At 31.0% G+C, this 27,741-nt stretch overlaps 1 protein-coding gene and 1 long non-coding RNA gene across 5 annotated transcripts; both read left to right on the forward strand.

Annotated features, from left to right (window-relative positions):
* The first annotated feature begins 359 nt into the window (after positions 1–359).
* Positions 360–27,741, forward strand: LOC143064353 (uncharacterized). 4 transcript variants are annotated; one of them, XM_076237120.1, is made up of 11 exons: positions 360–411; positions 4,851–5,090; positions 5,978–6,057; positions 6,696–6,768; positions 8,211–8,369; positions 8,799–8,957; positions 9,719–9,789; positions 16,152–16,227; positions 17,063–18,285; positions 18,740–18,873; positions 23,501–27,741. In XM_076237120.1, the coding sequence occupies exons 2-11, from the start codon at positions 4,910–4,912 to the stop codon at positions 23,517–23,519; spliced, it is 2,175 nt and encodes a 724-aa protein (XP_076093235.1). In that variant the 5' UTR covers positions 360–411; positions 4,851–4,909; the 3' UTR covers positions 23,520–27,741. The 4 variants fall into 4 exon arrangements, with proteins under 4 accessions (XP_076093235.1, XP_076093234.1, XP_076093233.1 ...); XM_076237119.1 differs by having other exon boundaries at positions 381–510; XM_076237118.1 differs by lacking the exon at positions 360–411 and adding an exon at positions 3,070–3,222.
* Positions 9,797–12,535, forward strand: LOC143064355 (uncharacterized). The gene is made up of 2 exons (XR_012975230.1): positions 9,797–10,761; positions 11,761–12,535. It is a non-coding gene; the product is annotated as an uncharacterized LOC143064355 (long non-coding RNA).

A 27,741-nucleotide genomic window follows, 5' to 3' on the forward strand; every position in this document is an offset into this window, starting at 1 on the left:
TATTTTCTTGCACCTTTCATTCTAAATATAATCTTTTGATATCGCGTCATTAGTTGTTACAAAAGTGGTAATACAATTTTATCAATGAAAGGAGAGGAATTCGTCCATGTATTTTAATTTTCTTAAATTATCCCATTAACTTAGTCACTATGTCTTTATTTTCCTGTTTCAGGCTCCAGCAAATTTAGGACGTTTCATTATTTCAGTCAATGTAACTATATATATTATATGTATATATGGGTAGAATACCTCTAATCAAATGACACTTTTGACCTCAATAATGTAAATAAATACAATGTACAGTTGTGTAAACACTATTTAAATAACAATAATGACATACATGTATATATCAATATACGTAAAATTTAATCGTGAAGTCAGTTTTAAGGTCGGAATGTATGTGCAAAATATGTAAGTGCATTATTTCAAAATACAACAAGTTTGCTTATTTGGATTTTAATTTTTTATAGATGTAAATTCAGAATATATATATACGGATGATTATTTTTGGTAAGTACGAATTGATATAAAGAGAACTTTTATTATACACAATCGAGAAATACAAATATTTACCTCAGACTCCTATTTCATTTTAGCGACCTGAATAATGTAAATAAATACGACGGTTTTGTACCACCACAGAACAGCATAACTACGTCAAAGAAAAGAGCAAAAGTAATACAACCAAATTATATAACACATATTTCTTGAAAGTTAATTTCAGTACATTGTAATACGCTATGCCTAAATTTATATGACACAAAATCAGAACACGCACAGCCAAAAATACATAAAAAGTAAAGAAACAGCGCTTTTACATGTTTTATTTGTGTTTTTCATCTTGAAGTTACAGTGATGCCAAGCGGATTATGTATTGTCTATAAGAATTTCAAGTATTTTAAAAGGCTTTTTATCCGGAAAAGAAGATGCAATTAACGATTTCCGCCACTGATAATTTTTTTTGTAAATCTCGTATTGCTGACTAATTTTAATCATATTTGCAATGGCTGCAGTTTTCTCAAACTTTAATATACAGTCTGCAACTGATTAGTCAATATTCATCTTTAAGTGGTAGTAACGAACTAGTCGATCTACAAATTCAGAAATCTTTACTTGATTTGCCGCCCCCCCCCTTTTTCGTGGGAAAAATTTGGTGGTTGATTATACAGGAAATCACTGAAGCATGACTGGGGCGACCCCCTTTTTTTTTTAGGGCAGTCAGCGCCCCTCCTCCTTACAAAAAGTTTTGGATCCGCTACGTATACTGGTCTTGCAAATCATGTTTCCTGTTCACATGATCTCTATATCTACATATATTATGAGTGTTCATATAATGCTATACAAATATTTATATAATACCAATATTTTTTCCTAATGCTGTTACTGAGCCTTTTTATCCAATTTTGCATTTTGGCAACTTTCTGGGCAATTTTGACCCATCCACATTCTTTATATGCATATTCCAAGCTAAGTCATGACAGTGGTTATCGTTGGTTCATGTCTATCATATTTGTTGTTAAAAAAAAATGGGTTACTCGTGTCTGAAGATTTTACTGTTCAGTGATCTCAGCAAATAAACTTATTTGTAGATATTAACTTGTTGATAAGATTTATGACGGACATTGTAGAGGCACACCGAACATGTTCTGTGTTGAAATATCTTTTCTATGTCTTTTCTATATCACTATAATTATCCACAAAGATAACAAAGCACAAGTACAATATCATCAATGATAAGCAATACCGTATAAAATTACTTATAGCAAAGAAATATGAAACAACATTTGTTATACTCAGGAACATATATATTTGTTAGATATACTGTTTCCAGTTCAGTATACTTTATAATTGTAATATATGACTATGCTGTAGCAGATCAAAGACTCAGTTTAAATGGTCTTGTAGTTGACATGAAATCTGGCCCTGACTTGACCTCGACAACATATTTACAGCTTTTCCACTTTTTTCTTCGGTTCTTTTTTCCAAGAAAGAATATGAAAGCACTGAGGGGCATATATTTACTGAAACATAGTTCGATACCAATTAAAGTAATTATACATAATGAAGTTGAGGATGAATACCATTTCTTCTCAGTCTGTCCATGCTGTATATCGTTGAAGGATACTTATATATACAAAATAAATACTATAAATCTAAATTTCAATTTGACAAATTCGATACCGATTAAAGTAATTATACATAATGAAGTTGAGGATGAATACCATTTCTTCTCAGTCTGTCCATGCTGTATATCGTTGAAGGATACTTATATATACAAAATAAATACTATAAATCTAAATTTCAATTTGACAAATTACAATCAGCTATTACACTGAAGATATGGCACCACGTTTGAATAACAGTTTGCCAGTCATTATAAAAATCACCACAAAATATATTCTTATACTGAGAACATCTGTTCATATATGATTTACGATTTTTTTTATATCATATTTCCATTTTTGTTCCTGGTCTGGACATGACTAATTGTTAACTGTCAATACTTACACACGTATTTCCAGTCTTCTTTTTGTGATATGTAAATACCTCTTTATCTCTAATTCAACTATTATCAGTTTTATGTTTCTATACTGTATGATCTGTATGTCATAACTTGGCATTTTAAAATAATGGAAATGTGTTTGTGCATATAAATATTGTATATCACAGCAGGAGAAAACAAATCGATGTATCGTTCTAATTTTATTTGGAAAGGTGCATGTTTTTTTCTCAGGACAAACATTAATCTTTAAAAAACATTTTTCTGATAACGAACAGTAAGGATTTTGTATGCATTACAGTAACGTTAGACAGTCTAAACCTGGGTCTTTTTTTTTTATATATATATACACAACATGCACAAGTCCATGCAGTAATTAACTTAGTAAATACATTTTATTTTATTTTATCAAGGATTTGTATAGTAAGACTTACTATACAAATCCTTGATTTTATTAATTATTTTTTTATCAGAATTTAAATTATTTTCTCCATCTGAAACCTGGGAGCTAGACCAATAGATAATTTTAAGAACTTATTTTATAAAACCCGTTTCCAGGAGAAATTTATTTAGAGTTGTCTCCCCATATGGTTACCTCTTCTGTTAAATTTCGAAATAACGTAAACAACATAAAAAAAAATGTTTGTGACCAGAAAAAGATAAAAAGGACGACTTTTCGCTGTTAGGAAAGCAAAACGAAACATCAGCTTTAAAATATATAGGTATACTTTCTCTTTGTTTGGTAAAAAGAATGTCGTGAAAAGGTCACATACATTTTGTTGAGGTGTGGTTGGATCCTGGAGAGAGTTGCGGATCCATACATTTTTACAAGTGGGCCCACTGACTGCCTAAGAGGGGACCCGTTCCATTCATGCCTCAATGATTCCCAATTCAATCAACCAAATTTCTCACACTGCCCCTAAATCTGCCTCTGGGAGACTCATTTTTTTGGTTGAAAACATTGAAGCAAACTTACACTTGTCTGACACTACTCACTAGTGACAGTTATACACCTTATCATGCTAATCCCGTTTGACCCAAGAATCTATCCTGCTTGAACTATTGACATCATACAACAATCACTTTTCCATTGTGGTGTCAGATATTCTTGTATTATGACGTCACAATTTGACGGGAATCTGTGTGATGTCTAGTACAAATTTATGTAGTAATGGCAGACCAATAATGATAAGGTGTATTTTTTTGTAGGATGCTGTACATGATTGATATATATCAAACGTTACATATATACATACCTGCAAACTTTTGAAAATCCCAATGGGGATTATAGTGTGTGACAACTATTTCAAAGGTTATAATTATTGATGGCGTTTTATGAGGGTGGTAATGGGGGTACCTTCATCACAAATGTCGTTAAAAATACTTGCCAAATGATGTTAACGGTAATTTTTGGTGCATGACGATAAAACATGCACTTCCTTTTAGACGATTAAAAAAATTCAATGATTTTGACGAATCACGTTAAATTTTTCATAAAAATAACAGTAACGATAATTGTTTGAGACCTTTGACAAATCATGATTAGGATATTTTGAAGAGTCACGGTGACAGTTTTATCAATTTGATGCTAACAGTTGCCGAAAAAGACTGTCTGACACTTGACGGTAAAGGGCATTACTACCCTCTTTTATCATGTTTTATCACGTTCTATTTTGTGGTCTAGAAAAAGTGTCATATACATGTATATTTGCATGATGGGTTTACAAGCCATTTTCTTCTGTCTCTTTTCATGATTCTAGACTCTTAGACTAAGTATTATATCAGTAAAAAAGATGAATATATAGCTAGAATACCAGGGTTTATTTTCTTTTGTAAGAAAATTAAATGATTGTTGACTTTTCCCCCTGATGTACAAACATTGGTCCTTGGGTTTTAGAGCTTTTTTCACGTTCAGGATCCTGAATTCCTGACAAGGAGTCAAAATTGTGAAAGTTGGCAGGTATGCACATAGATCAAATATTTAACAAAAAATGATGTAAAAAAAAAATATGTCTTGGTAGAGCCATGCTACAATCGCTAGATGTTTGTGAAGTCAAGTCACATGCCCAACAATGATGTCAATCAATGCATGTATTCAGGCCCTTATGACTGCTTCATTTAGGAGCCAATAAGAAAAATATTACACTGTTTCATCTTCTTTATTTGAAAGAGGTACAGCAATGTTGAGAAGCTTGCATGAAGTAAAACATGGACATATGTGTCCCTCCGGCACAGTTGGTATGGACACACGATTTTCTATGGCAACTTATGTAAAATTATCTTTTTGAAGTCAAAATTTGTTTATTGTAGATCCCTTTCTATAAAATTTTGTGTTTACTTTATTTTTCAGATTTTTGATAAAGACATTTGCAGTTATATAAAATTTAATATGAGGGAGTGCAAAAGAATATGAGTAAAATTTCTTCGCTATCAGTACTATTTAAATGGAATAAAGTAAAAGCATCATGTAATAAAACATTACCAAGATCTAGATGTAAACATGCATGCTGTTTACACAATGAATATGCATATGTTATTGGTGGAAAAGATGGCAATGTTTCGGTAAAAGATTTCTGTAGATTTCATATAGGTATGTATTGTAGGCTGTGTTGAATGCTGTACCTTGACCTATAATGGTTTACTTTATAAATTGTTACTTGGATGGAGAGTTGTCTCATTGGCACTTATACCACATCTTCCTATATCTATGTAGCATTTCATGAATTAATGACATCATTTTGCAATGTTTCTCAGATAATTTAATTGAAGGAATTACTGAAACTGAAGTTATCTCATAAATGAATTTAACACTGTTTATTTGCATTAATTAATTCTTCACATATTTTGTATACATTTTGTTGATTAACTTTAACATGTTTGACCTGATAAACATTGCATTATGAACCAAAGATATTTATATTGAAATATAAAAATAGATAATTCTTAAGAATATATGGCATCATATGAAAGAATTTTGCTTTTGCTTACGAAATACCTTTCAAAGTTTTATGTGTTTGAGAGTTTATGTGTCAGAATATTATTTGTTCCAAACATATAAAAAAGACTTTCAGTGATTAAATGGTAAAAAAAGCTGTTCCATATCTGACAGCAACAGTTGAACCAAGAGACAGATACCGTGATCTACAGTTGGTTTATTTCTTATCAAAGTTCAGAAGTTACATGAACCCAGGGTCAACCCATACATTTCACTATTTGTGGCATCCTTAACATGCAGAGAATTATAAATTCCTGGTTTGTTTCTAGAAATTAAAGCATCACATCCTAAATTTTATTTATGATAAAATCATATAAAAAAATATAACATTCAAGCAATTTATCATTCCAAAAATGCCAGAGGAGAACACTGAACTCTTAACTGAATTCTTTTCCCAATCATGCCAGTGAAATTTTAAACTGACCATTAAATACTGTAGCATAAAAAACAACTCATTTTGATCTCTTATTTTAATTTTTCAGGTACACACAAATGGGAGGAACTTTCATATAGAGGGGAAAAGATTCCCTATTTTGAAGGACACAGCCTAGTTGCACACAAGGTAACTATGTACATTTGTACTTGAAAAATGTTAACCAACATACATAAGTAAATGAATTGAAGGGGAAAAAAACTTAAAAAGCATCTTTAATCTTGAGTCCAACATTCATGTGTGGTCAACAAAACAAAGTGTCTATAAAATATAGAGCTGTCATTTGTCTATATATATTTAACTGAACCTATTAAAGATCTAGCATCATGATCAAATCAAAAAAATTAGATCTGCAAAATTAAAAAAATATATATATATACATATATTTATTTTCGACACATATTTTTATATAATCTGATATGTGTTCCACGTGTGTTGTAAACTTAGTCTTTTCATAAAGAAATTTGAAAATATGATGTAGAAATTGAAAACAGAAACATTACAGTTTGAGTATATAAAAAATAATATGTGATATGGTTGCCAATTAGACAACTCTCCACAAGAAACCAAATGACACAGAAAGTAACAACTATTGGTATGTAAACTATGTATGTTAATTTATTTTTGATATAGTATAAACATATATAATTTAAAGTATTATTTACATGTGTATGTTTTGTTCTCATACATGCATGTATGTAGTATGATACGAGTATGAAATTTACATAAATTGTGTACACAGTATTATATATTTTGTGTAATTACAGAGACTTCTGTTACTATTTGGAGGTGTACTGAGTTATGATCACACAGAATCAGCTTTATGGATAATAAATCCAGGTAATAACTGTCAGGCTATTATTATTTTGGTCATAGAACTTTTACATATATTTAAATATGGACACAAATTAAATTCTGGAATTCCCCCCTCCTCCCCCTCCACAAAAAATTGGAAACCACAACAATGGTATATAAACCATGAGGTTGTACATTGATAAAGAATTTTTTTTTTTAAACTTAGTGAAAAAAAATATGTAGACTTGTAAATGATTAGTATAAATATACAGTGAAACCTGTCCAAACGGAACACTCACGGGACTTTGCGTTTTGTTCGGTTTTCACAGGTGGTCGGATTGAAGAGGTAAACGGACAAGGAACGATAGGTGACACACAGACGACAATTTATTTTCATGATGATTTAGATGTAAATGTAAAATTTAGGTGGATGAAGATAGACGTAGTGTTCCTTTTTTTTTTTTATATAAATCAAACGCCACTGCGTCAATCAAGCTTCTCGTTGTTTAAAGGTATTAATCGTTCAACTATATCCGACGTGGAGCGATTTTGTTTAATATAATTATTTTCTCATCCATTAATTCACTGACCAATTCAGATTCTCAGTCACTGTCAAATTACAATTCCCTAGTTGAATCGAGATCGTCATTTTCAGTTATCTGTACACACGAGTTCTCGGAATAAACTGGACACCTGCTGATTGATACTATGCAACAAGATAAGAGCGAAACAACAGCAGGGGTCCAGCTCATTCTCGGACTTTATCGTTGATAAATAGCTAACAGATGTCTGCAGGAGCATCTGAATATTATATATAGGGCCTTTAAAGGGAATCCGGCATCCCGTTAATATAATTCGAAAGTCATTGACCTTGTTGTGTTGCACGACTTCTTAATCAAGTGAAACGCTTTAAAACTATTATTTAATTAAACAGTTTAGCCACTAAATGGCAGTTATGAATTTGTGGTCATAATATTTGAGTAACATGCATTTAATTGATGGGCAATAGGGGCAGCGGACCAGTGAAACGTTTCTTTCTGAATTCATAGACACAGACATGCTAATTAGTTAGTAATAACAACTCACCAGTTCATTTAACCTCAAATACCCTCGGAGATACTCTGCCATCCTGTGTTTGTTTGATTAAATCATGCAAATAATTAAAATACTTTTTTATTTCGATTGCTACTGATCGATTTTGACAAGTACTTTTAAATACATATTATCTAACGAGCCGTCAAAAAGCGTTCGGAATTTGGTGTTGACAGGGTTCATTTTTTCAGGTTAGATTAACGTTAATTGATAGGGAAATTTTGTGGGACTTTGAAAATTGTTCGGTTTAAAATGAAATTCGGTTTTATCAGGGTTCAGTTTACCTAGGTTTTACTGTATATATTCTTATTGAAAGCAACTAATTCTAGAACTATTTAGAACTAGATCCCCTGTTACTGTAAACACCTGTTTCATAAAAGAAATTTCTGTTGTAGATTTACAATACATCAGGAGGCACGTACCAGATGCTGGAAGTACACAGCCATGTGCCAGACGACATCACACTTCAGTGGTCCATAATAATGTGATGTATGTGTATGGGGGGTACATTGATCTTCAGGGATCAACCTCAGATGTATGGGCATATCACATAGGTATGTGTAATTGGATATAAGGCATGACAATCTGGGAATTAACATAATTCGTAATCATAAACCTTCTTATGAAATTTTGCCTGGATTTCTTGACATAGAATAAGAGATTTTACTTCCATGTTTAATATATTTTGCACATATAAGTAATCATTTTCTCTTTGGTCACAGTTAAAAAGAAGATATGTACTTGCATTGTGGAAAACATGCATGATTGGGTATTGGGCATTTATTATTGATAAAAACAAGAATGTTTACTCTTAAAATAAATACATTACAACTACATTGCACATATATACCATTGCTGAATATTTCATCTTTGTCCTTCATGAATTTGTATACGCACAAGTATATATACACTATATTGGTGTTTGTAAACCCTTTTAATTTTTTTGAGTTATGTTGCCATGACATTCCTTGTGTACATTTCAGATGATGAAGAATGGGAACAGATAAACCCTAATCAAAGGATAGAGAATACAGCCGGTAAACGACATGGACATACATCCGTTTTATACGGTCGTGAGATGTGGGTATTCGGAGGAATGTCTGGCCTACAGGCTAAATCAGACTTCTGGAGATTTAATTTGCGTAAGTATACACTCATGTGCCTTGTATAGTGATGTAAATTCAGAAATTTTAGACATTTTAAATACTTCTACTAGGTTTATTTAGTGAACTCTTTTTTTTTTGTATCATAACATGCACAAAATAATACTAAGACTGTTTTGCATTTAATGCATACTTTAATTTAACCCATGGAAAACTAGAAAATATGAATATTATAATTGATGTAGAATTTCTGATATTTGCCTGACATCCAATATTTAACTGTTTTACTGCAAAATCATTGAAAATGATTTAAGATTACGTGTTAACCCTAAATCTTAAGGTATATATTTTCCTTCCAAAATAAAGCAAAAGACTTGAAATTTGTATTACTGTGTCTCCTAAGTATGCAACATTCAGGAATAAGCACAAAGACTGGTGGGTACACAGTCATGCTTTGATAGGTCTTCCTTTAAACTGTTACCTTATAAACTAGAAGGTAAAAAATCAAGTTCAGCATGTCTTCCAGCACACATGCTGGTTCTTATTCATCACACTAACATGTTCTGATCTTATAATGAATAGGATAGTAGGTACTGGACATTAAACATCAATTTATCTTGTCAACATCATGTATAATTAAAAGCTTGGTTTATAAGAAGATAAGTGTATTGCTTTATGGTATTATGAAGTAATTTTACACCAATTATTTTCTGACAATTACTCTGTATGTGATGGTTTACTAATTTTTCAGAGCCATCTTTGAATAAGTATATCAAACTTACTATGTCTTGTTTTTATAGATTCATTGAAATGGGACAGAATAAAATCAAAGTATGGACCTCCTTGTTTATCTGGACATTCAGCTACAGTCGTGAGTTGTTTTTTTATTGTCATGAGATAAGTCCATTATTGTTATCTGTATCTAGTTACATTCTTTAAATAAGAAGATGTAAGTTTAGTGCCAATGAGACAACTCTCCAACCAAGTGACAATGTATAAAAAGTTAACAATTATAGGTCAAAGTACAGCCTTCATCAGAAAGCCTTAGCTCACACTGAACAGTAAGCTATAAAAGTCACCAAAATAACTTGTGTAAAATAATTCAAACAGGAAAACCAATAGTCTAATTTACATAATAAAACAAGAAATGAGGAGCACCTGGGCCAAAATAAAAAACATGTTTGTTTCCCCTCGCCCCGACCGGGTCAAAAATAAGCCCCCGAGTCAAAAAATTATTTGCCTCAAAAAAATCGGATTTTTTTTTATTCCCGAAAATAATTCGTTTCCATTCCGACATTGGTTCCGATATTACCGGAAGTCTTCCCGGAACTCTCTGGAGTTATCTATCAATTTAGCGGTATGTATCGAGGGTAAACTGTCTGCTTGAAAGATGGGCGACAAGATCGCATTGTCGTCTTCTGTACGAATTAAGTACAATGACGCGTCAAAGGTGTTACCCATCGTGGTAAATAGATTATACAGCTTTTCAAAAAGGTGCACATGGAACGACGTGTTGAACGATTTAACTACAGATGATGGTCACAACATAGATAAATTAGATGAAGTGACAGTTTCTGTGTCTGATAAGATGGCTAACAGTGTGACTTTTGAGCCCGATTTGCTGAAGAAATAAGAGTTGTTCATGATTTTGACAAGAGACTCAAATACGTACAATTTGACATTATAAGTATGATAAGGGACGCACCAACTTCAAATGACAAAAACAATAATCAGACTAATAGTAATGCACAAAATGCATTTGACGTCCTAATGAGAAAAGCTAATACTCAGGCAAACTCGAAAGTGCCTTCCAAACTTGATGAAACAGCACAAAGATTTACTGGTAAGTATGTTAAAATTATTTAAGGTATTAAAGAATTTTCTTTATTTTCTTGCGTGCTTGAGATGGTGTATGGTTCATGTCATTATAAATTAACCTGCCCCACACCAACTCAATTTCTATCTACATCCAAAACTTTTGGCCTGGAAAATGGTGTGGGAGGGGCTAAAATGGTAACTTCCTAGGCAAAATGCTGCCGAAATTTTTTACACGTAGTGGCGAAGTATTATGTGATACCTTCCGAAAAATTTGTAGGTGTAAAGGGGAAATATTATATACCAAACATGATAGTGATTAATTTTTTAGCTCATCTATGTGGGCTATTGCTATTCACTATATGTCCGTCGTCGTCGTAAACTTTTCAAAGGTCTTTTCTTCTTGACACAAATGGGTGGATTTGAACCAAATATGGTAAGAATGACTTTATGGCATCTTAAAAGGAACTGTCAGATGTTGGGATTTTCGATTGGTCAAAATCCTGGCCGCTGTTACTAAAAATAGACCACAGAGCTAAACAACAGTTTTTCGCAAACATCTTGAAAACCGTTCAGTTTAGCCAAATTCTGAAAGAGGTAAAGTGTTCAGCATTATGAGATCTATCCTTGGCCAAATTTTCATGAAAATCAGTTTACCGGATGTTAGAGTTATTGCCCTTTTTTACTTTTTTTTGAATATATGTCACACTGTGTAAATGTTTTAATCAAATTCAATATTGCCAGGATCATACACCTTTTCGAATAACTTTTTATAAATCCCATAGGTACATGTACATTTTGTTTTATTTATTTATATGATGAATGTAGTTTTGTACAGTGTGAACATATGCCTGGATCAGATCCTTGTCTGACATTAACATATTTCTTTCACCCCTGGCATGCCAGAAATGAAAGAAATATGTTATAAAGTGTAATAAACAAATTGCCTTGTCAAACAAGGATCTGATCCAGGAATATGTTCTGACACACTGTACAAAACTACATACAAACTGTCTTTGTTTTACAGGAGATGTTCTTCATGGTAAAGCCTTTGTGAGACTCCAGATGTCCTGCACCACACACATTGAGTTCGCGTACTATGGTTCAAGTGTTGGGAGATTGGATCTATGTGCACAATGTGTATCTCCTGATACCACCAAGGACCCAGAACTACTTAAAAAAATTCAAAATAGTTTTACCAGTGTGCAAGGCCTGCATTGACAGGAAAAAAGAAATCCCTAAAAGAAATCCAAAGAAATAGACTTTTGTCAATTAATCTACTGGCCCTTTTGATTCTAGTCATTGTGTGTTCCATTGTTTTGTTCTAGTCAGACACTTTAAATGTATTTATACTAAAGTACATATGTAAAAACTTTTATTTCCAGTTCTATATTTTGGAAGAAATCCAAAGAAACAGACTCTTAATTATTAATCTAGTACAGTTGATATAAAAGTTTGTTCAGTGCCTCTTTTCATTCTAGTCATTGTATGTTCTATTGTTCTAGTCAGACACTTTAAATGTATTATTATATAAAATACATATATATTTTCGAGATTTTTGTGCCAGGGTAAATATCCTGGAATTGAATACAGTATACATGTATAACAAGCATGGCAATTTGGAATCTACACCTTGTCATACAGTACGGGTAGGGACTTATTTTTATGGATGTCTTAATCCGTCTAGATGTCAGATTGGTCGGACAGTTGTCCCAGTGTAATAAACACCTGCTGTGCAATATCCAAGTGGAAGGTCGTAAATCAATCTGTACCAGCTTGATTAGAATTAAATTTTACCTGTACAGATATATTAGTATTTATGGAGGATAGATAAATGTAAAATATTGTTTTGTATTCAAAGAGAAAGAATTAAAATTAAAATTAAATATAAGAAATAAAATTAAATTTAATATAAGAATTAAAATTAAAATTAAATATAATTTTTTTTTTTTTTTATAATTTGAAAATGAAATAAAGACGATTTTTAACAATATATTGTGTTGCCAATTATTTCAATAGTTTTGTGCCAATAAACTATTTTGTATTTGTAAACCGTAAATATTTCATCTAATTCAAAATAATAAGCCTAATAACAACCAATAGAAGTTTAAATCATATTGTTGAGACTTCAATCCCGTAAATTATACGAGTTTTCGTTGATGGTTATATTATTTCCCCCTTTCAACGTCCTGTTCCTTTATATGTTATTATTAGAAACTCAATTTTAAGTATAAGGCCAACATATCGTATTTATAAAATATGTATAGGCATTGTGAATTAAGTTATTTTCCTTTTGATACAACTTTCCCCGTCGGAGCCTCTACATCTATTCACACCTGTCAATCATTTCTCGCAAGTGAAACATTTTGGTCAGACAGATCACTCGTGCTTTCTATTTTGACATATTTCCCGTTAATCTCTTTGAAAGTCAAACAATTCGTTTCTTTTAATACAATATTTATAACGCCGAGATCATATTTCGATTCCTATTTTTTTTTTTTTTTTTAAATTGTTGACACTCGAGATATAATGCCTTTCTATTTTCATGTCTGAAATTTTTTATGAAAATCGCCGGTGTTATAAATATATTTTACAAATTGTATCAAATCGATACACGAAAATCAAAGTTTAACCTTATATAGTTTATTGCATAAATGCACATTTATACCCCAATTGGGTTGAAGGCTAGTCGTACTAGTCGTGATCAGCTGTCTTTACTTTTTCGTCGTACTTCTAGTCATTCTAAACTCGCGCAGTCAGTATGATTTTTTAAATCGATGTTGTATTATTTCCGAAGTTTAAAGGAGGTCTTCAAATAGATTATTTAAATGGGAATCCGGGAAATGACTGATAAAAATAAAACAAAAAATAGTTAAAGAAGACTAAATCGTGTTTTGATTATACATGTATGTAAATCGATTAAATTTCTATTCTGGTAAATCGATCAAGAGCCTCAAAACTAAAGCACAATACTGTCAATCATTCCACATCAAATTTAATCATGAATGGATTTTCCCACGGTCGTTCAGTAAGGTCACCCGTGTTTACTGTTACGACATTTCCCGCCATATAAAAATCTCGTGCAGTGGACAAAATCGATCTTTAATATCTTTTATTAGCATTCAGTATTATTGTGAGTGGAGTCAAGTTAAAGTTCAACCACTTGCACACGCTGTTGATCACTGATATGTGTATTATGGAATTGTCTTTTCACGGCAATTTTTTCTTTTAGATTGCTATAAAAAATATAACATACAAGTTTCCTTTTTTACATGGATTGTGCGTAAATTAATATTATGCAATTAAGTTTGGGATTTCGGGACTAACCCTTTCGGGATCTGAGAATTCTTTTTTCGCGATGTCGGGATTTAAAGTTATTTAAATTCGGGACCTTGGGACTTCGTGTTTTTAAGCCCGGGATTTTGAGATCCGGACCCCTTTTACCCCCTACCCCCAAATGCAGATAAATTATATTAATTTAGCATAATGAACAAACACGGAAATCTTAAAATAAACTTATGCCCAGGAAGAATCAATATTTTCTTCTAGTGTAATTATTTGCTTTCTATTTTAGTTATACATCTCCAACTTTCGGACAATATTTGTTTACAGTAAAAAGTAAAAACTACAAAGAATCATCAAGCTACTAATAATATACAAGTATTGCTCACTGTAATTATTTTTATCTCGGAACTGACCCAACACAGACTGAATATTAAATACAAATTATAGAAATATTTTGCATGTGACCGCGTCAAACTAAAACGTATGCAGCAGCACTTGAGACAGCATTCTGCTAATCAATGGATTTACGTGGAAAATAAATTAGTAAAACAAAAATAACCGTAAGCTTCAAGAAATAGAATACATGTAAAAATATATATGTTTAAAAAATTTATGCAAACAAATAAGAAAAAGATACAAAAAAAAAAAAAAAGGAACATAAAATAAAAATAATTTTTAGGAACAAAGAAAATAAATAGCAGTTGAAATATAAAACCATAATTAACAAAAATAGACTATTTTTATTAAAACAAAGTTTTCTCCAGTACTTCATCTGTAAAATATTTTATGTCAAATACGATGTAGAACTAATATAATCAATAAAGTGACTGAGAGGTTAAAATTACAGGTAACCTGATTCTGAAATCAGTGAACCGTAATTCTAGCAACACGGATTAAGATGAAAGGACCATTCACACCTGGATCTGTTGATTAATGACCATACTACCTACCATAAAAATGTCGGATTATTCATATCCGACTAGACGGATTAAGACATCCATAAAAATAAGTCCCTACCCGTACTGTACATGTATTAATATGTTATTAATAAAAGCTTTAATAACTGTCAAATCAGAAAGTAGTAAATATACACTTTAATGCTACATTAGTTTTATGCACTAAATGTGCATATTTTGAATAGTGCTTGAAAGCAAAAGGATTGATAATCTAAATAAATACACTCAAATTGAGCACTAACAACTGATAAGTGGCCTCCAGTGGACAAGTCAAACCATCCATGACATCCAGTTGGAAAAAAAAAAATTACCTGCCTGCCTGGTCTGTTTACAAAGAGTAGACCCGGGGGAGGGGAAACAGACATTCTTTTAAATGTGGCCCTACATGTATGAACCACACCAACAAACAACAACCATCCTTCACTTAGGGCATTTTGGTGTGCATGTAAGAACTCCAAAAAGTTTGAAATATGAGTTAAAATATACAATGCAACTTTAAAAATCTACTGTAATGAATTTGTTCTACCCTGAAGATACTGCAGATAAACATTTTGGTGTACATATAAAGAACTGCAAAAAGTTCAAAACAAGAGTTTAAATTCACCATGGCTTTCAACGTAAACACAAGATCATTATGTTGGATGATTCCCTTTAAAGCATCATTTTAGAATAATATTACAACACACTTGTTAATTAAAAACATTATATCCTTGTTTTATACCAAAAAAAACCGTCTCAGTAGATATCCAAAAGATTTGACTTTTAAGAGCAGTAGATCCAAAATAAAAAAAGGGAAAGTGGTCAGCCATACGTCAGGATGATAACACCAGATTTTATTGAGTTAGACATTTTTTGTCTGCTGCAAATTTTGCAACATGACATGTAGATACAGGAGATTAAACTCAGAAGTAAACTAATTTGCATTTAGAAATGTTAATGTAAACTTGTACGTGTATGACGCAATGTATGACTTCTATCACAATTTTATGTGGGAGTCCATTGATATAAATAGTAAATCTTAAGTGATAAGTTATCTATATAATCAGTCATCAGATAACCTACATAAAAATAAGTATGAATAGTGAAATGTTAGTAGGGTTACATTCTCTTTTAAGTAGATTATGTTAAAAGAATAATTAGACTTTTTTATGTATGAAAATAATGTTTGTATTTTTAGGTGAAAGATTACATGGTCATTGTAGGTGGGGAGAGTAATGGTGTAATGTCAAGTGATATATGGGTGTTTGGTTTCTGTAAGTATCAGGGGCCACTAACATTTATTGGTCAGACAAAAAACCTCAAAACCTTATAAATCATCTGACCTTGCAGTCATTAACATTTGAGCATAATTATTGTTTTCAGACTTATATACAGACTTTGGGGTTTACAGCCTAAAACAGTACAACATTTTTGCTTAAAGAACACCAAATCCAGTACATGATTGATTAATTTCTTAGTCTGAGAACGATAATTGTTCTCAAAATGTTTTATGACTGCAAGGCTTTATCTGCTTTAGTATGCTTGCAAAATATTTAAAAGTTATGTGAAAATAACACTTACACACAAGATGATGTATCAGTTTTAATATGAAGTACTTATATATTTTATTTTGAAAACATCAGCTGCTTGACACACTTTATAGTTTTATACACCCACTAATTACCTAGAAGATTCATTTCATGACAACAGCTAATATTTTGATAACAAGAAAACCCTGAAACTTGAAAATAATTCATTAAGCAAAATGACTAGTATGTAGCTGTTATTAAATAAGATTGGATTGAATGTTTGACAGTCTTGTAGACCAGGGAATAAGGTGCAGCTAGTAAGATTGATGAATCATCAATAATACATATAATTCAATTATACAGAATGAAATATTTGGAACACATGGTTTAAAAAAATGGTAAAAGATTATCAAATATGTTTTGTATTAAATAAAATAATTTTTCTTAACTTTTTAAGATGAAAAATTATGAAAATTATTTTTCTGCAAAATGTGTATTATTACAAACATGTAGGTTAATTGTTGTTTACCATATGATATTGAAAATGATTTATTATTAAACCTTTTCTTGTATTTTACAGGTACATTGAAATGGACACATTACCAACCCACACATCAGTATCCTTCACCTCGTAAATGGCATTCAGTTATTCCTGTGACAGCTAGATATAAAAAGGGTGATAACTCCGTCAGAACTAAATCATTACCTCATCTCCAGAAGAAAGGACAAAACAATGTGGTAAATAGACCAAAATCAAGTCCTGTTTATTCTTCAGCAAGATTTGCTAGACGATCTCCTGAACAGACTGAAGATGCCAAGTTAAACCGTCCAAATACTTTAGCACTTCATATGAGCGATGAATCAAATCAAAATAACTCTACTTCTCAGCCAATTGAAATGTCAAGTTTAGGTGAGAGAAATGCAGACAGGAGAAGTCCTTTTAAAGGAAATGGATTCGATAAGGGAACAAAACAGAAAGATGAGAAATCTCCATTGTTATGTAATAGACAGACATCAAGGGATAGTATGATATCTAATGGTAGTGGACTAGGGACAGATAACCCATGTCTAGAGCTGGATAGTAGCTGTGAAAAAATGGATAGATTTGCCAATTGTGAAAATGACAGCTCTGATTGTCTGGTTTCTTTAGAACTGAAAAATATGAATGCAAATGTTAATCAGAAAGATTCATTGCATAAGTCCCAAGTCGTTACTAGATTTGTGAAAAATGAAAAACAGAATTTTCATGCATCAAATATTCCAGGACAAGTGAACCTGTCTCCAAATGGTGATACATTCCGTTGTAAAACTCACAGCAATAAGAACAAATCATGTGATCTAGTTGTTGAAGATCTTGAATTCTGTGATAATTACTTCTCTAACAGTACTCAGGAACTAAAACCTAAAACACATTCCAGAAAGATTGATATTACACACAGCTCAAACAAAGATTTAAAACATTCTGATACAGCATTTTATGAAACAGAATTTAATGACAAAACTATGGTTAATAGACAAAATTCTCTAGAAGAAAAGTCATATTCTATGAGTGATATTAGTCAACCAAATCTTGTCCAAATTCTACCAATAACCTCAAAATCAACCAGTATGCAGTTGCCCCAAAAAGTGCCTTGTAGGAAATGTAGTTTGAATTGTTGGATGGAGGAAACAGATATTGATGATGACACCTTAGAGCCAGATGATGTGGATAGTCCCTTGAATGTTACATCACAAGTAGTGAATGATGTCACAGAGTCCAAACCTACACAGGACCAAGAAGCTTGTAAAGAGATTGTTGTTGAGGTATTTGATTTGTTATATTAATGTAGGGATGCATACTCTACAAGAGGCCAAATAACCCACAAACCAACAACTATAGGTCAAAGTATGGCCTTCAACAATGACTTCCTCATTACAGTAGAAAATATATTTTTATATCTGATGAACAGAAAATATCTTGGCAATACAATGGCTTTCCACTTTAAAAGGCAACACCTGGCTAAGATTGAAATTATCATGTGAAATTGCAAGTTTTTTATTTTCATTGTTGCTGCTCTTTTGCTTTCTACATTTAAGCTGCATATGTTAATTCACATCTTTCATTCCTTAGCTTGAAACACACATATGGATAAAGATTCTTTTTAATCAGTGAGATTGCAACCAAAAACTCAAATCAATCACAAAATGTAATTGTATACATATGTAGATGTCAATTAAACATGTACATGTATATCATGTATATGTACATATTTTATAGAATGGTCCCCCCTACTTGTTGTTGATTGGTGGACATGAGGAGAAGGGACACAATGTATCAGTAGAACCTGTAGTTGTGTGGCAGTGTGATGTATTAGTCAGACATAGTGATATTAGCCATGGAGAATACATGAAGTAAGTAATCAGGCTGTTGGCAGTGTGATGTTTTAGTCAGACATAGTGATATTAGCCATGGAGAATACATGAAGTAAGTAATCAGGCTGTTGGCAGTGTGATGTATTAGTCAGACATAGTGATATTAGCCATGGAGAATACATGAAGTAAGTAATCAGGCTGTTGGCAGTGTGATGTTTTAGTCAGACATAGTGATATTAGCCATGGAGAATACATGAAGTAAGTAATCAGGCTGTTGGCAGTGTGATGTTTTAGTCAGACATAGTGATATTAGCCATGGAGAATAATGAAGTAAGTAAACAGGGACACAGTGTATCAGTAGAACCTATTGTTGTATGGCAGTGTGATGTTTTAGTCGGACATAGTGATATTAGCCATGGAGAATACATGAAGTAAGTAATCAGGCTATTGGCAGTAAGATGTTTTAGTCAGACATAGTGATATTAGCCATGGAGAATACATGAAGTAAGTAATCAGGCTGTTGGCAGTGTGATGTTTTAGTCAGACATAGTGATATTAGCCATGGAGAATACATGAAGTAAGTAAACAAGCTATAAAAAAAGTTTTCAACCAGCTGGAATTTAATTACTGGTATTATAGCAGTCACTTCTTAATCCACAAGGAATGACATCTTGTAATAGATACAGGCATTGGAGATGAATGATGTCAGATATCGCATGAAAGTGACAATGTGATTCAACAATGTGCAAGGTTCATTTAGTCATTTTGGACTAAATTTGTTTAATTGATGAAACAAGTTAGACTTGTCCACTGGCTACTTATTTTTTTCGATATAAGAGTTTTATTTTCCAAAACTAAACCACCATCCTTTCATTCTGTATCAAGTCTCTGACATTAAAAAAAAATAAGTTAAGAATCATATCTGGGAAGGAAGGGTGTTTCAATCAGTTGTATGTTAAGAATATAATTTTATTCTTAACTTTGAAGACTCATTTTCAGAAACCATAATGCATTGACATACAGCAGCATAGAAGTTGACTGAAAATCAGTTGTGATGCTGTCTCCTAATTATAGTGATTTTTATCAAGGTGGAAACATTTAAGATGAAAATAGGCCTGAAGTGATCATACTACTCTTTATATCAATAGTTTATTTTAAAATTTTACCAGATTTTCTACCATGTTCAATGAAGCTATGAATTTTGAATTTTAGCCATAAATATATAAAGATAGATATTCTTTGGTTAAAATGTATGTTAAAACTTTTGCTGTGAAGCAGTCAGCTACATTATTTGTATGATTCTTGAAAACTGTGCTCTAAATTTTGGCAATAGAATGTAATGATTTAAACAAGGGTAAAAAAAAAGCTTGACTAAAAAATAGCAAATGATGGAATTTCCAAAAATTATAAACAAAGGTGCTTAAACACTAGATATAACTACCATGTAATATTTTAGGAAGAATTTTATATTTGCTCTTCCTGTTTCAAACATAAAATTCATTTCAGAGATATAAATGAGGTAAACAATAATAGAGCATGCACAAAACCTTTCTCTGCCTCTTTATAAATCCTTCAGGCTTTGCCATGATTTTAAAAAGGTTCTTTACCATCAACAAAAACTTGTTTTTATACGACCACAAAAATTGAAAATGTTTTGGTCATATATTGGTATCACTTTCGCGTTGTCGTCGTCGTCTGAAGACATTTGGTTTTCGCACGCTGACTTTAGTGAAAGTAAATAGAAATCTATGAAATATAAACACAAGGTTTATTACCATAAAAGGAAGGTTGGGATTCATTTTGGGTGTTTTGGTCCCAACAGTTTAGGAATTAGGGGCCAAAAAGGGCCCAAATAAGCATTTTTCTTGGTTTTCCCACAATAACTTTAGTATAAGTAAACAGAAATCTATGAAATTTTAAAACAAGGTTTATGACCACAAAAGGAAGGGTTGGATTGATTTTGGGAGTTTTGGTCCCAACGAATTAGGGGCCAAAAGGGTCTAAAATTAAACTTTGTTTGATTTCATCAAAAATTGAATTATTGGGGTTCTTTGATATGCCAAATCTAACCGTGTATTCAGATTCTTAATTTTTATGCCCCACCTACGATAGTAGAGGGGCATTATGTTTTCTGGTCTGTACCTCCGTTCGTCCCTCTGTCCGTCCGTCCGTCCATCTGTCTGTGCCTCCGTTCGTCCGTCCGCTTCAGGTTAAAGTTTTTGGTCAAGGTAGTTTTTAAAGAAGTTGAAGTCCAATCAACTTGAAACTTAGTACACTTGTTCCCCATGATATGATCTTTCTAATTTTAATGCCAAATTATAGTTTTGACCCCAATTTCATGGTCCACTGAACATAGAAAATGATAGTGTGAAGTTCAGGTTAAAGTTTTTGGTCAAGGTAGTTTTTGATGAAGTTAAAGTTACATCAACTTGAAACTTAGTACACATGTTCCCTATGATATGATCTTTCTAATTTTAATTCCAAATTAAAGTTTTGACCTCAATTTCACGGTCCACTGAACATAGAAAATGATAGTGCGAGTGGGGCATTCGTGTACTATGGACACATTCTTGTTGGTCCTGTTTTCAAATTGGTCTACATTAAGGTCCAAAGGGTCCAAAATTAAACATAGCTTGATTTTAACAAAAAATGAATTCTATGGGTTCTTTGATATGCTGAATCTAAACATGTAATCAGATTTTTAATTATGGTCCCAGTTTTCAAGTTGGTCCAAATCTGGGTCCAAAATTATTATATTATGTATTGTGTAATAGCAAGAAATTTTCAATTGCACAGTATTCCACAATAGCAAGAAATCTTCAATTGCACAGTATTGTGCAATAGCAAGAAATTTTTAATTGCACAGTATTGTGCAATAGCAAGAAATCTTCAATTGCACAGTATTGTGCAATAGCAAGAAATATCTAATTGCACAATATTGTGCAATAGCAAGAAATTTTCAATTGCAGTTTTGCGCAATAGCAAAAAATATTCAATTGTACAGTATTGTCCCATTTTCAAATTGGTCTACATTAAGGCCCAAAGGGTCAAAAATTAAACTTTGTTTGATTTCAACAAAAATTGAATATATGGGGTTCTTTAATATGCTGAATCTAACCATGTATTTAGATTTTTAATATTTGGGCCCGGTTATCAAATTGGTCCAAATTGAGGTCTAAGGGACTAAAATTGAACATAATTTGATTTCATCAAAAATTGAATTCTTGGGGTTCTATGATATGCTGAATCTAACCATGTATTTAGATTTTGGATATTGGACCATAATAGGTAAATGTCCAATTTAAAATTTTTAAGTTTTTAAGTTAAGTTCTTAGACCACATTCATTCTGTGTCAGAAACCTATGTTGTGTAAACTATTTAATCACAATCCAAATTCAGAGCTTAAATGTTGTGTCCATACTTGTCCCAACTGTTCAGGGTTTGTCCTCTGCAGTCGTATAAAGCTGTGCCCTGCGGAGCATCTGGTTTTAAATAAAATGCAAAATTGTATGAATTAGCCTAGCTAAGGCTAAAAATTGATGCATCATTCTTAATCAGTGACAATTTTTGAGATTTTATAACAGGTTTTTTTTCCTGGATAGAAGATAGGAATTGTGCATTATTATATTTTAACTCTTGGTCTAAATAAAAAGTGAAAAGTAATTAAATGTTGAATTATTCATGTAATTGTAGAATACAAAGAAATATTTGGTAAAACTAACATGCTAGATGCTTTCATGATAACCAAATATGTTATCTATTAAAATGAATGTTGTTTTGGTATTATAGATTGCAACAGAAATCACTATTTGATTCTTTTTGTGCATTTTACAATTTTTCACTGTTAAATGCTTATCAGCATTTTTATCAGCCTATAGCTAGCACTTAAAGACCACTATTTGTTATGTAATAAGCGTTCATTTGCATTTGTTTCCTCTCTTTAGAACAACACTATGCTTACAATCTATGTTATTGGCCCCTAATGCAGATGAAATTATAAAGCATGGTACAAAAAATATTTGATCTTGAGCAATGTTTAGAGTTGTCACTTTCTTCAGATATAAATGAGTTTTAAATAAAAAGTATAAAGATCTATCCTCACTGATATTTGAAAGTATTTCAAATAATCCTGATAATGGTTTCAAATTTCCTCTGCATATTTTCTTTCAGATTTGAAAAAAAACCCATCTAAAACAATCTTATTTTGATATATTGTTATTTATATTTAAAAACTGGGAACAGTCTTACCCACCAACATAAATTGAAACAGGATGCATTTTTTATATACTGTATTTTTTTTTTATAGTTTTGATCAGTATCATCAATTTTGTAGGACTTACTTAGGTTGTGTATAACACTATTCCCACTGAAGTATGCCAGGGTTCAGTACATTTCATCTTTATTTGACTCATCTTGCTTTACAGTCAAAAGATATATTATTGCAGTGAACTCAATTTGTGACTTTAAACGCATATATTCAGGGTTAACCATTTGCCTTTGGCCTTTTACTGTAAACAGATGAAATTTACCAATTCTTGAAACATCTAAGATATAAGCTTTCTTTTTATGAAGATGAGTACTACTAAAATTTAAACTTTTAGTGAAGTACAGTTAACTTTGGTTCATTAAAATGGATTTTTTTTTACATTTCTGTTTCTATTTTCAGATCTAGTCTTGTTATATAGAGACAGAATTCTGCCAAACATAAAAGTGCCAGATATATAGAGTTTGCAGAGTCTTTTTACTATAACATTAAATACAGATTCACTGCAGTATGGTGCAAAGATTGTCTGGAACCTCACTCCAATAACTTATTCAGAAGTTGTGTCACTTCTCAACAATGTCCAGTGTGTTGTTTATTCCCAGTGTGCCTTTAAGTTGTTACAGTTGTTGTTTAATGCATTTATTAGATTAAAAGTGATTAGCCAAAAACCAGCACCATCATTTTTATATAAAAACAGTTTAATTTTAAAAAGCTAGTTACACTTTATTCTATGTTTTTTGTTTGTGTTTTATTATGAGCATAACAGGAAAACATTTAATTTTAGGTTATCATTTGTATATTTGAATTACATTAGTAAATATGAAGCTACTCTGGAGCTCTATAAAAATCTTCAATCCTCTAATAATTTTGTACTTGCATCATTTTACATACCAGATAAAATTATCATTTGGTTATAGCAGATCTATATGTATGCATGACAAACAGGTTAAAATAAATTTGACTCAAGGCTCATGGTATGTTTTCATATTAAAAAAAGTCCCAGTCCAGTAGATTTGAAAAACAATGCTTCTTAATAAGGAAAAATGCTTTTAAATAAGGAAAAAAATGTTTCTTAATAAGAATTTTTATTGTATTTAAAGTTTTAGCCTTTCGTTTGTTTTGTCTTAAAAAAATCAGTTCAGTAATACAGATGTAGCATAAATATTACTGATAAAATTGTTGATGAAGAGAAACTACAATAAGAACTATATTTGTTTTAGTTATTAGAATAACTCATAAATTTATAATGGACTGTGAACATCAGTTTCTCAGTAATGTTCATATAAGCCCTTAGCCTATATGAGTAGAATATGTAAATAAATGCATTCGTTTAATAGGAAAATAACTGTTACTTTTGTGCATGCAGCAGCTTTTTTATAATCAAATGTTAGTTTTTCAATATCACAAACATATCTGATGGTGATACAAAACAATGCTTTGTTCATGATATTTCTGAAAAATAAAAATATGGCTTTATACAATGATACAAGTTATAACAAATGTTTTCGTAACATTTAATACAAAGTATGGTAAAGAGAATAAAGAAAATTTTCTAGTCTTATTTGTGAATAGGAAAATGATATTATGTGCTAGAATTGTTATTTATTGTTCAAAGCAATTACTCAGGTAGGGTTTTTTTAAATTTATGTATATAAAAAGTGAAAGTAACTTACAATAATATTTACTAATAATGTGATTTTTATTCTTCAAAAGAAAATTTTTATATCCTATTAATAATTTTACAACCCTAATCTTTTAATTCTAGATTCACACAGAATTGAATGCTTCTTTTTATCATTTAATTGGATCGTTAAAACATCTAGGAAGCACAAGCAGAAGTGTTTCATGTTAAAGATGTGTGCAAGATTAAAATTAAAGATTCTAATGAAACATATATGTTATGTAATTATTCTAATATAAAGGCTTTAACTTCATTGAATGTACATGTACATAATCTCCAATATAAAATACTTATTATTTTGAGTTAAAGTCTGAATTGCTCGTAAAACTACGAATTCCAGTAATTCCATATTTGGATGATCATTTAGTTCTTCATATTTTGTAAAGAAACCAAATTGTTTTCTTACAAATTTTTGCTTTATCTACTGTCTCATTATTCCTGAAATAATGGAAATTTACTTTTCTATAATTGTACATTTTCAGATATTCTGAATCACATTCACCAAGTTTTATGAGTTTATATGTTTATGTAAAGGAAACATGTCTGATTTACAAAATTATAAGTCTTGTATCCCTGATAAGTTTTTTCATACTTTGATTTTTTTTTTATATGAACCATACTGACCAATGACTTGCATCAAAAGTGCTTAATATAGAATAGTTCTTCATTTCTTTCAAACATAAAGTATCATGATATATATCATTAAGGCATCTACCAAATTCACAATCATTCTGATATATTTTGTAAATGACTGCCATGAATTTATTACATTGTGTTGTGAAAAAATTTACACCTAAGTTGTCCTTATAGGTTAAAAATAACTTAATCTATTTCATTTAATATTCTATTATTTGGCTAAGATGTTTGTGCCACCTGACAGTGAAGCTATGTCCACTCCAAAGGATCACGTCTTGTATCCTTAGAGAGTGTATTCTGTTGTCTAGCTTTGTATTCTGCATCATATCTTTTAAATCTGCAACTCATACATTGAAAGAATTGAAGAAAACTGACAGATTCTTCCACAGAATACCAAGTCGTGCACTTCCTTTTTAAATTTTTGATCTTCTTTATTTTTTCGTTTATATAAAAAATAAGACTTTGCCATCCCTCCTTATTTTACTTAGAGACATGGGTGCCATTTATTTCTTGAAAGGACTTGAACATTTTTAAATATACGTTTCTTAGAGGAAGACTGTCATGTCTTTTTAAAATGGACGTCGCTGACTTTTAAAAAATATTTATAAGTACATGTACTTAGAAAGCTCATGTTAATAGCTCACAATAAGCAATCAAAAGTTACCCTGTGATATACTTACTAGTAAACTTTTTTTTCTATCTAATCATATTCAAGGATGAGAGGATTTTAATTATCATGAAATCAAGTTTAATAGATAGATACATTGTACTACATTTTTTTTAAAAACTTTGTACTGTTGATTGTTGTAAGAAAAAAATAATGTTTTATCACTGAAACAATACCATCAATTTATAACAATATCTTTTTTTATGTTTGCAATTTCTTTTCTATTATAAAAACTATAATTAACTTTATTTTGAAATTTGAAATGGATACAATTTTACTTATATGAAAGTTCAAGTGGTCATATGATTTAAAATATCTTGGGACTGCATTATGATATATATAACATATGTATATAGGTAATGAGAATTTTTAAAAATGTCCTTTTAATGCAGCTTCATTTAATTGAAAAGAAGTCTTTTGAGGAATGAGGATAAAATACTCTTCCCTTTTATTCAATACCTTCATCTCAGTTTTGAATTTCAGATTGGTTGAAATTCTTTGATAATGCAATCACTGTACACTAGTTTCTTTGCATCTTACTTCGTTATATATTTTTGTATGTATAAAAGAAAAAATAATCACTTTATATTTTTAATTATATTCTGTAAATGCTAAAATAAATTGGCATGGCTTTTATTATTAATATTTATAATGTCAAAGAGAAGTAGTTGTTAATTTCTGTGTCATTGGTCTCTTGTGGAGAGTTGTCTCATTGAATTAGCAATCATACCACATCTTCTTTTTTATACAGACATGGCAAAACATTTTTCTTCGTCATATAAATGACCTATTGAAAATACTTTTTATAGACGTTATCTGTCCTGAACCTAATTTTAATGATTGAAAAAAATCTTTAAATCTTATCATCTAACTTTCATGTCAGATTAGTTTCTGAGAAAAGATTTCCTATACTGACAATTTTGTAAAGTTTTCTAATTTTCAGCTGCCATTTTACTTCATTCATGGTCCATCAATCAAAATCTTGTGTTAATGATTTAGTCTGTTTCTAAGTTACAGTGTCACAGTTTAAGTATTTTTTATCTCGCATGTTGATTTGTTGTTAAGAAGATTTAATGGTTGTCTGAAAAATGTAACCTGCCCAGAATATTCATTGTCAACTGATTAATGTCTAGCTATTGTTTTTGATGAGTTGATGGCAAGATATATTCGATTGACTAACGTAACCCATGACTTTTACATATAACAAGTTGTATTTCTTTGCCTAATGTGTCATGTTAGTATCACTGTTACACTAGTACTGTCAGTAAATTATCATTTATTATACAGCTATATTTCTGGTGAGTTTTTTGTTAGTATTTGTACTTTTATAACCATACTCATGATTTCTTCAGATGTAAAAGGACATGAAAGTTAGCTAAGAATAACAAACTAAAGACATGTATGTAGATCTCACTCAATATTGTTGACAAGGTTAAAGATTCAATGATGAAGAGATATTACCATTAACTGTTGACCAAAAGCAATTTATTACTGTAGTTATATTATTGTTTCAGTATTTTTCTGTACATACATATTATTTCTGTTTTAAGTACCAGATTTATATTTAGTTAAATTTAATTCAGTATACTCTTTCTGTGATATCAGTTATACAGTATAGGTTTATATATGTTTCTAAATAAATACTTTTGTAATGTTAAA

Source organism: Mytilus galloprovincialis, chromosome 2 (genome assembly GCF_965363235.1).
Source record: "Mytilus galloprovincialis chromosome 2, xbMytGall1.hap1.1, whole genome shotgun sequence".
Lineage (NCBI taxonomy): Eukaryota > Metazoa > Mollusca > Bivalvia > Mytilida > Mytilidae > Mytilus > Mytilus galloprovincialis.

Coding starts and splice junctions, on each gene's coding strand:
- LOC143064353 (XM_076237120.1), top strand. CDS start 4,910: ATGAGTAAAATTTCTTCGCTATCAGTACTATTTAAATGGAATAAAGTA. Junction 16,228..17,062: donor TATATGGGTGTTTGGTTTCT/GTAAGTATCAGG, acceptor TGTATTTTACAG/GTACATTGAAATGGACACAT. Junction 18,286..18,739: donor GTAAAGAGATTGTTGTTGAG/GTATTTGATTTG, acceptor CATATTTTATAG/AATGGTCCCCCCTACTTGTT.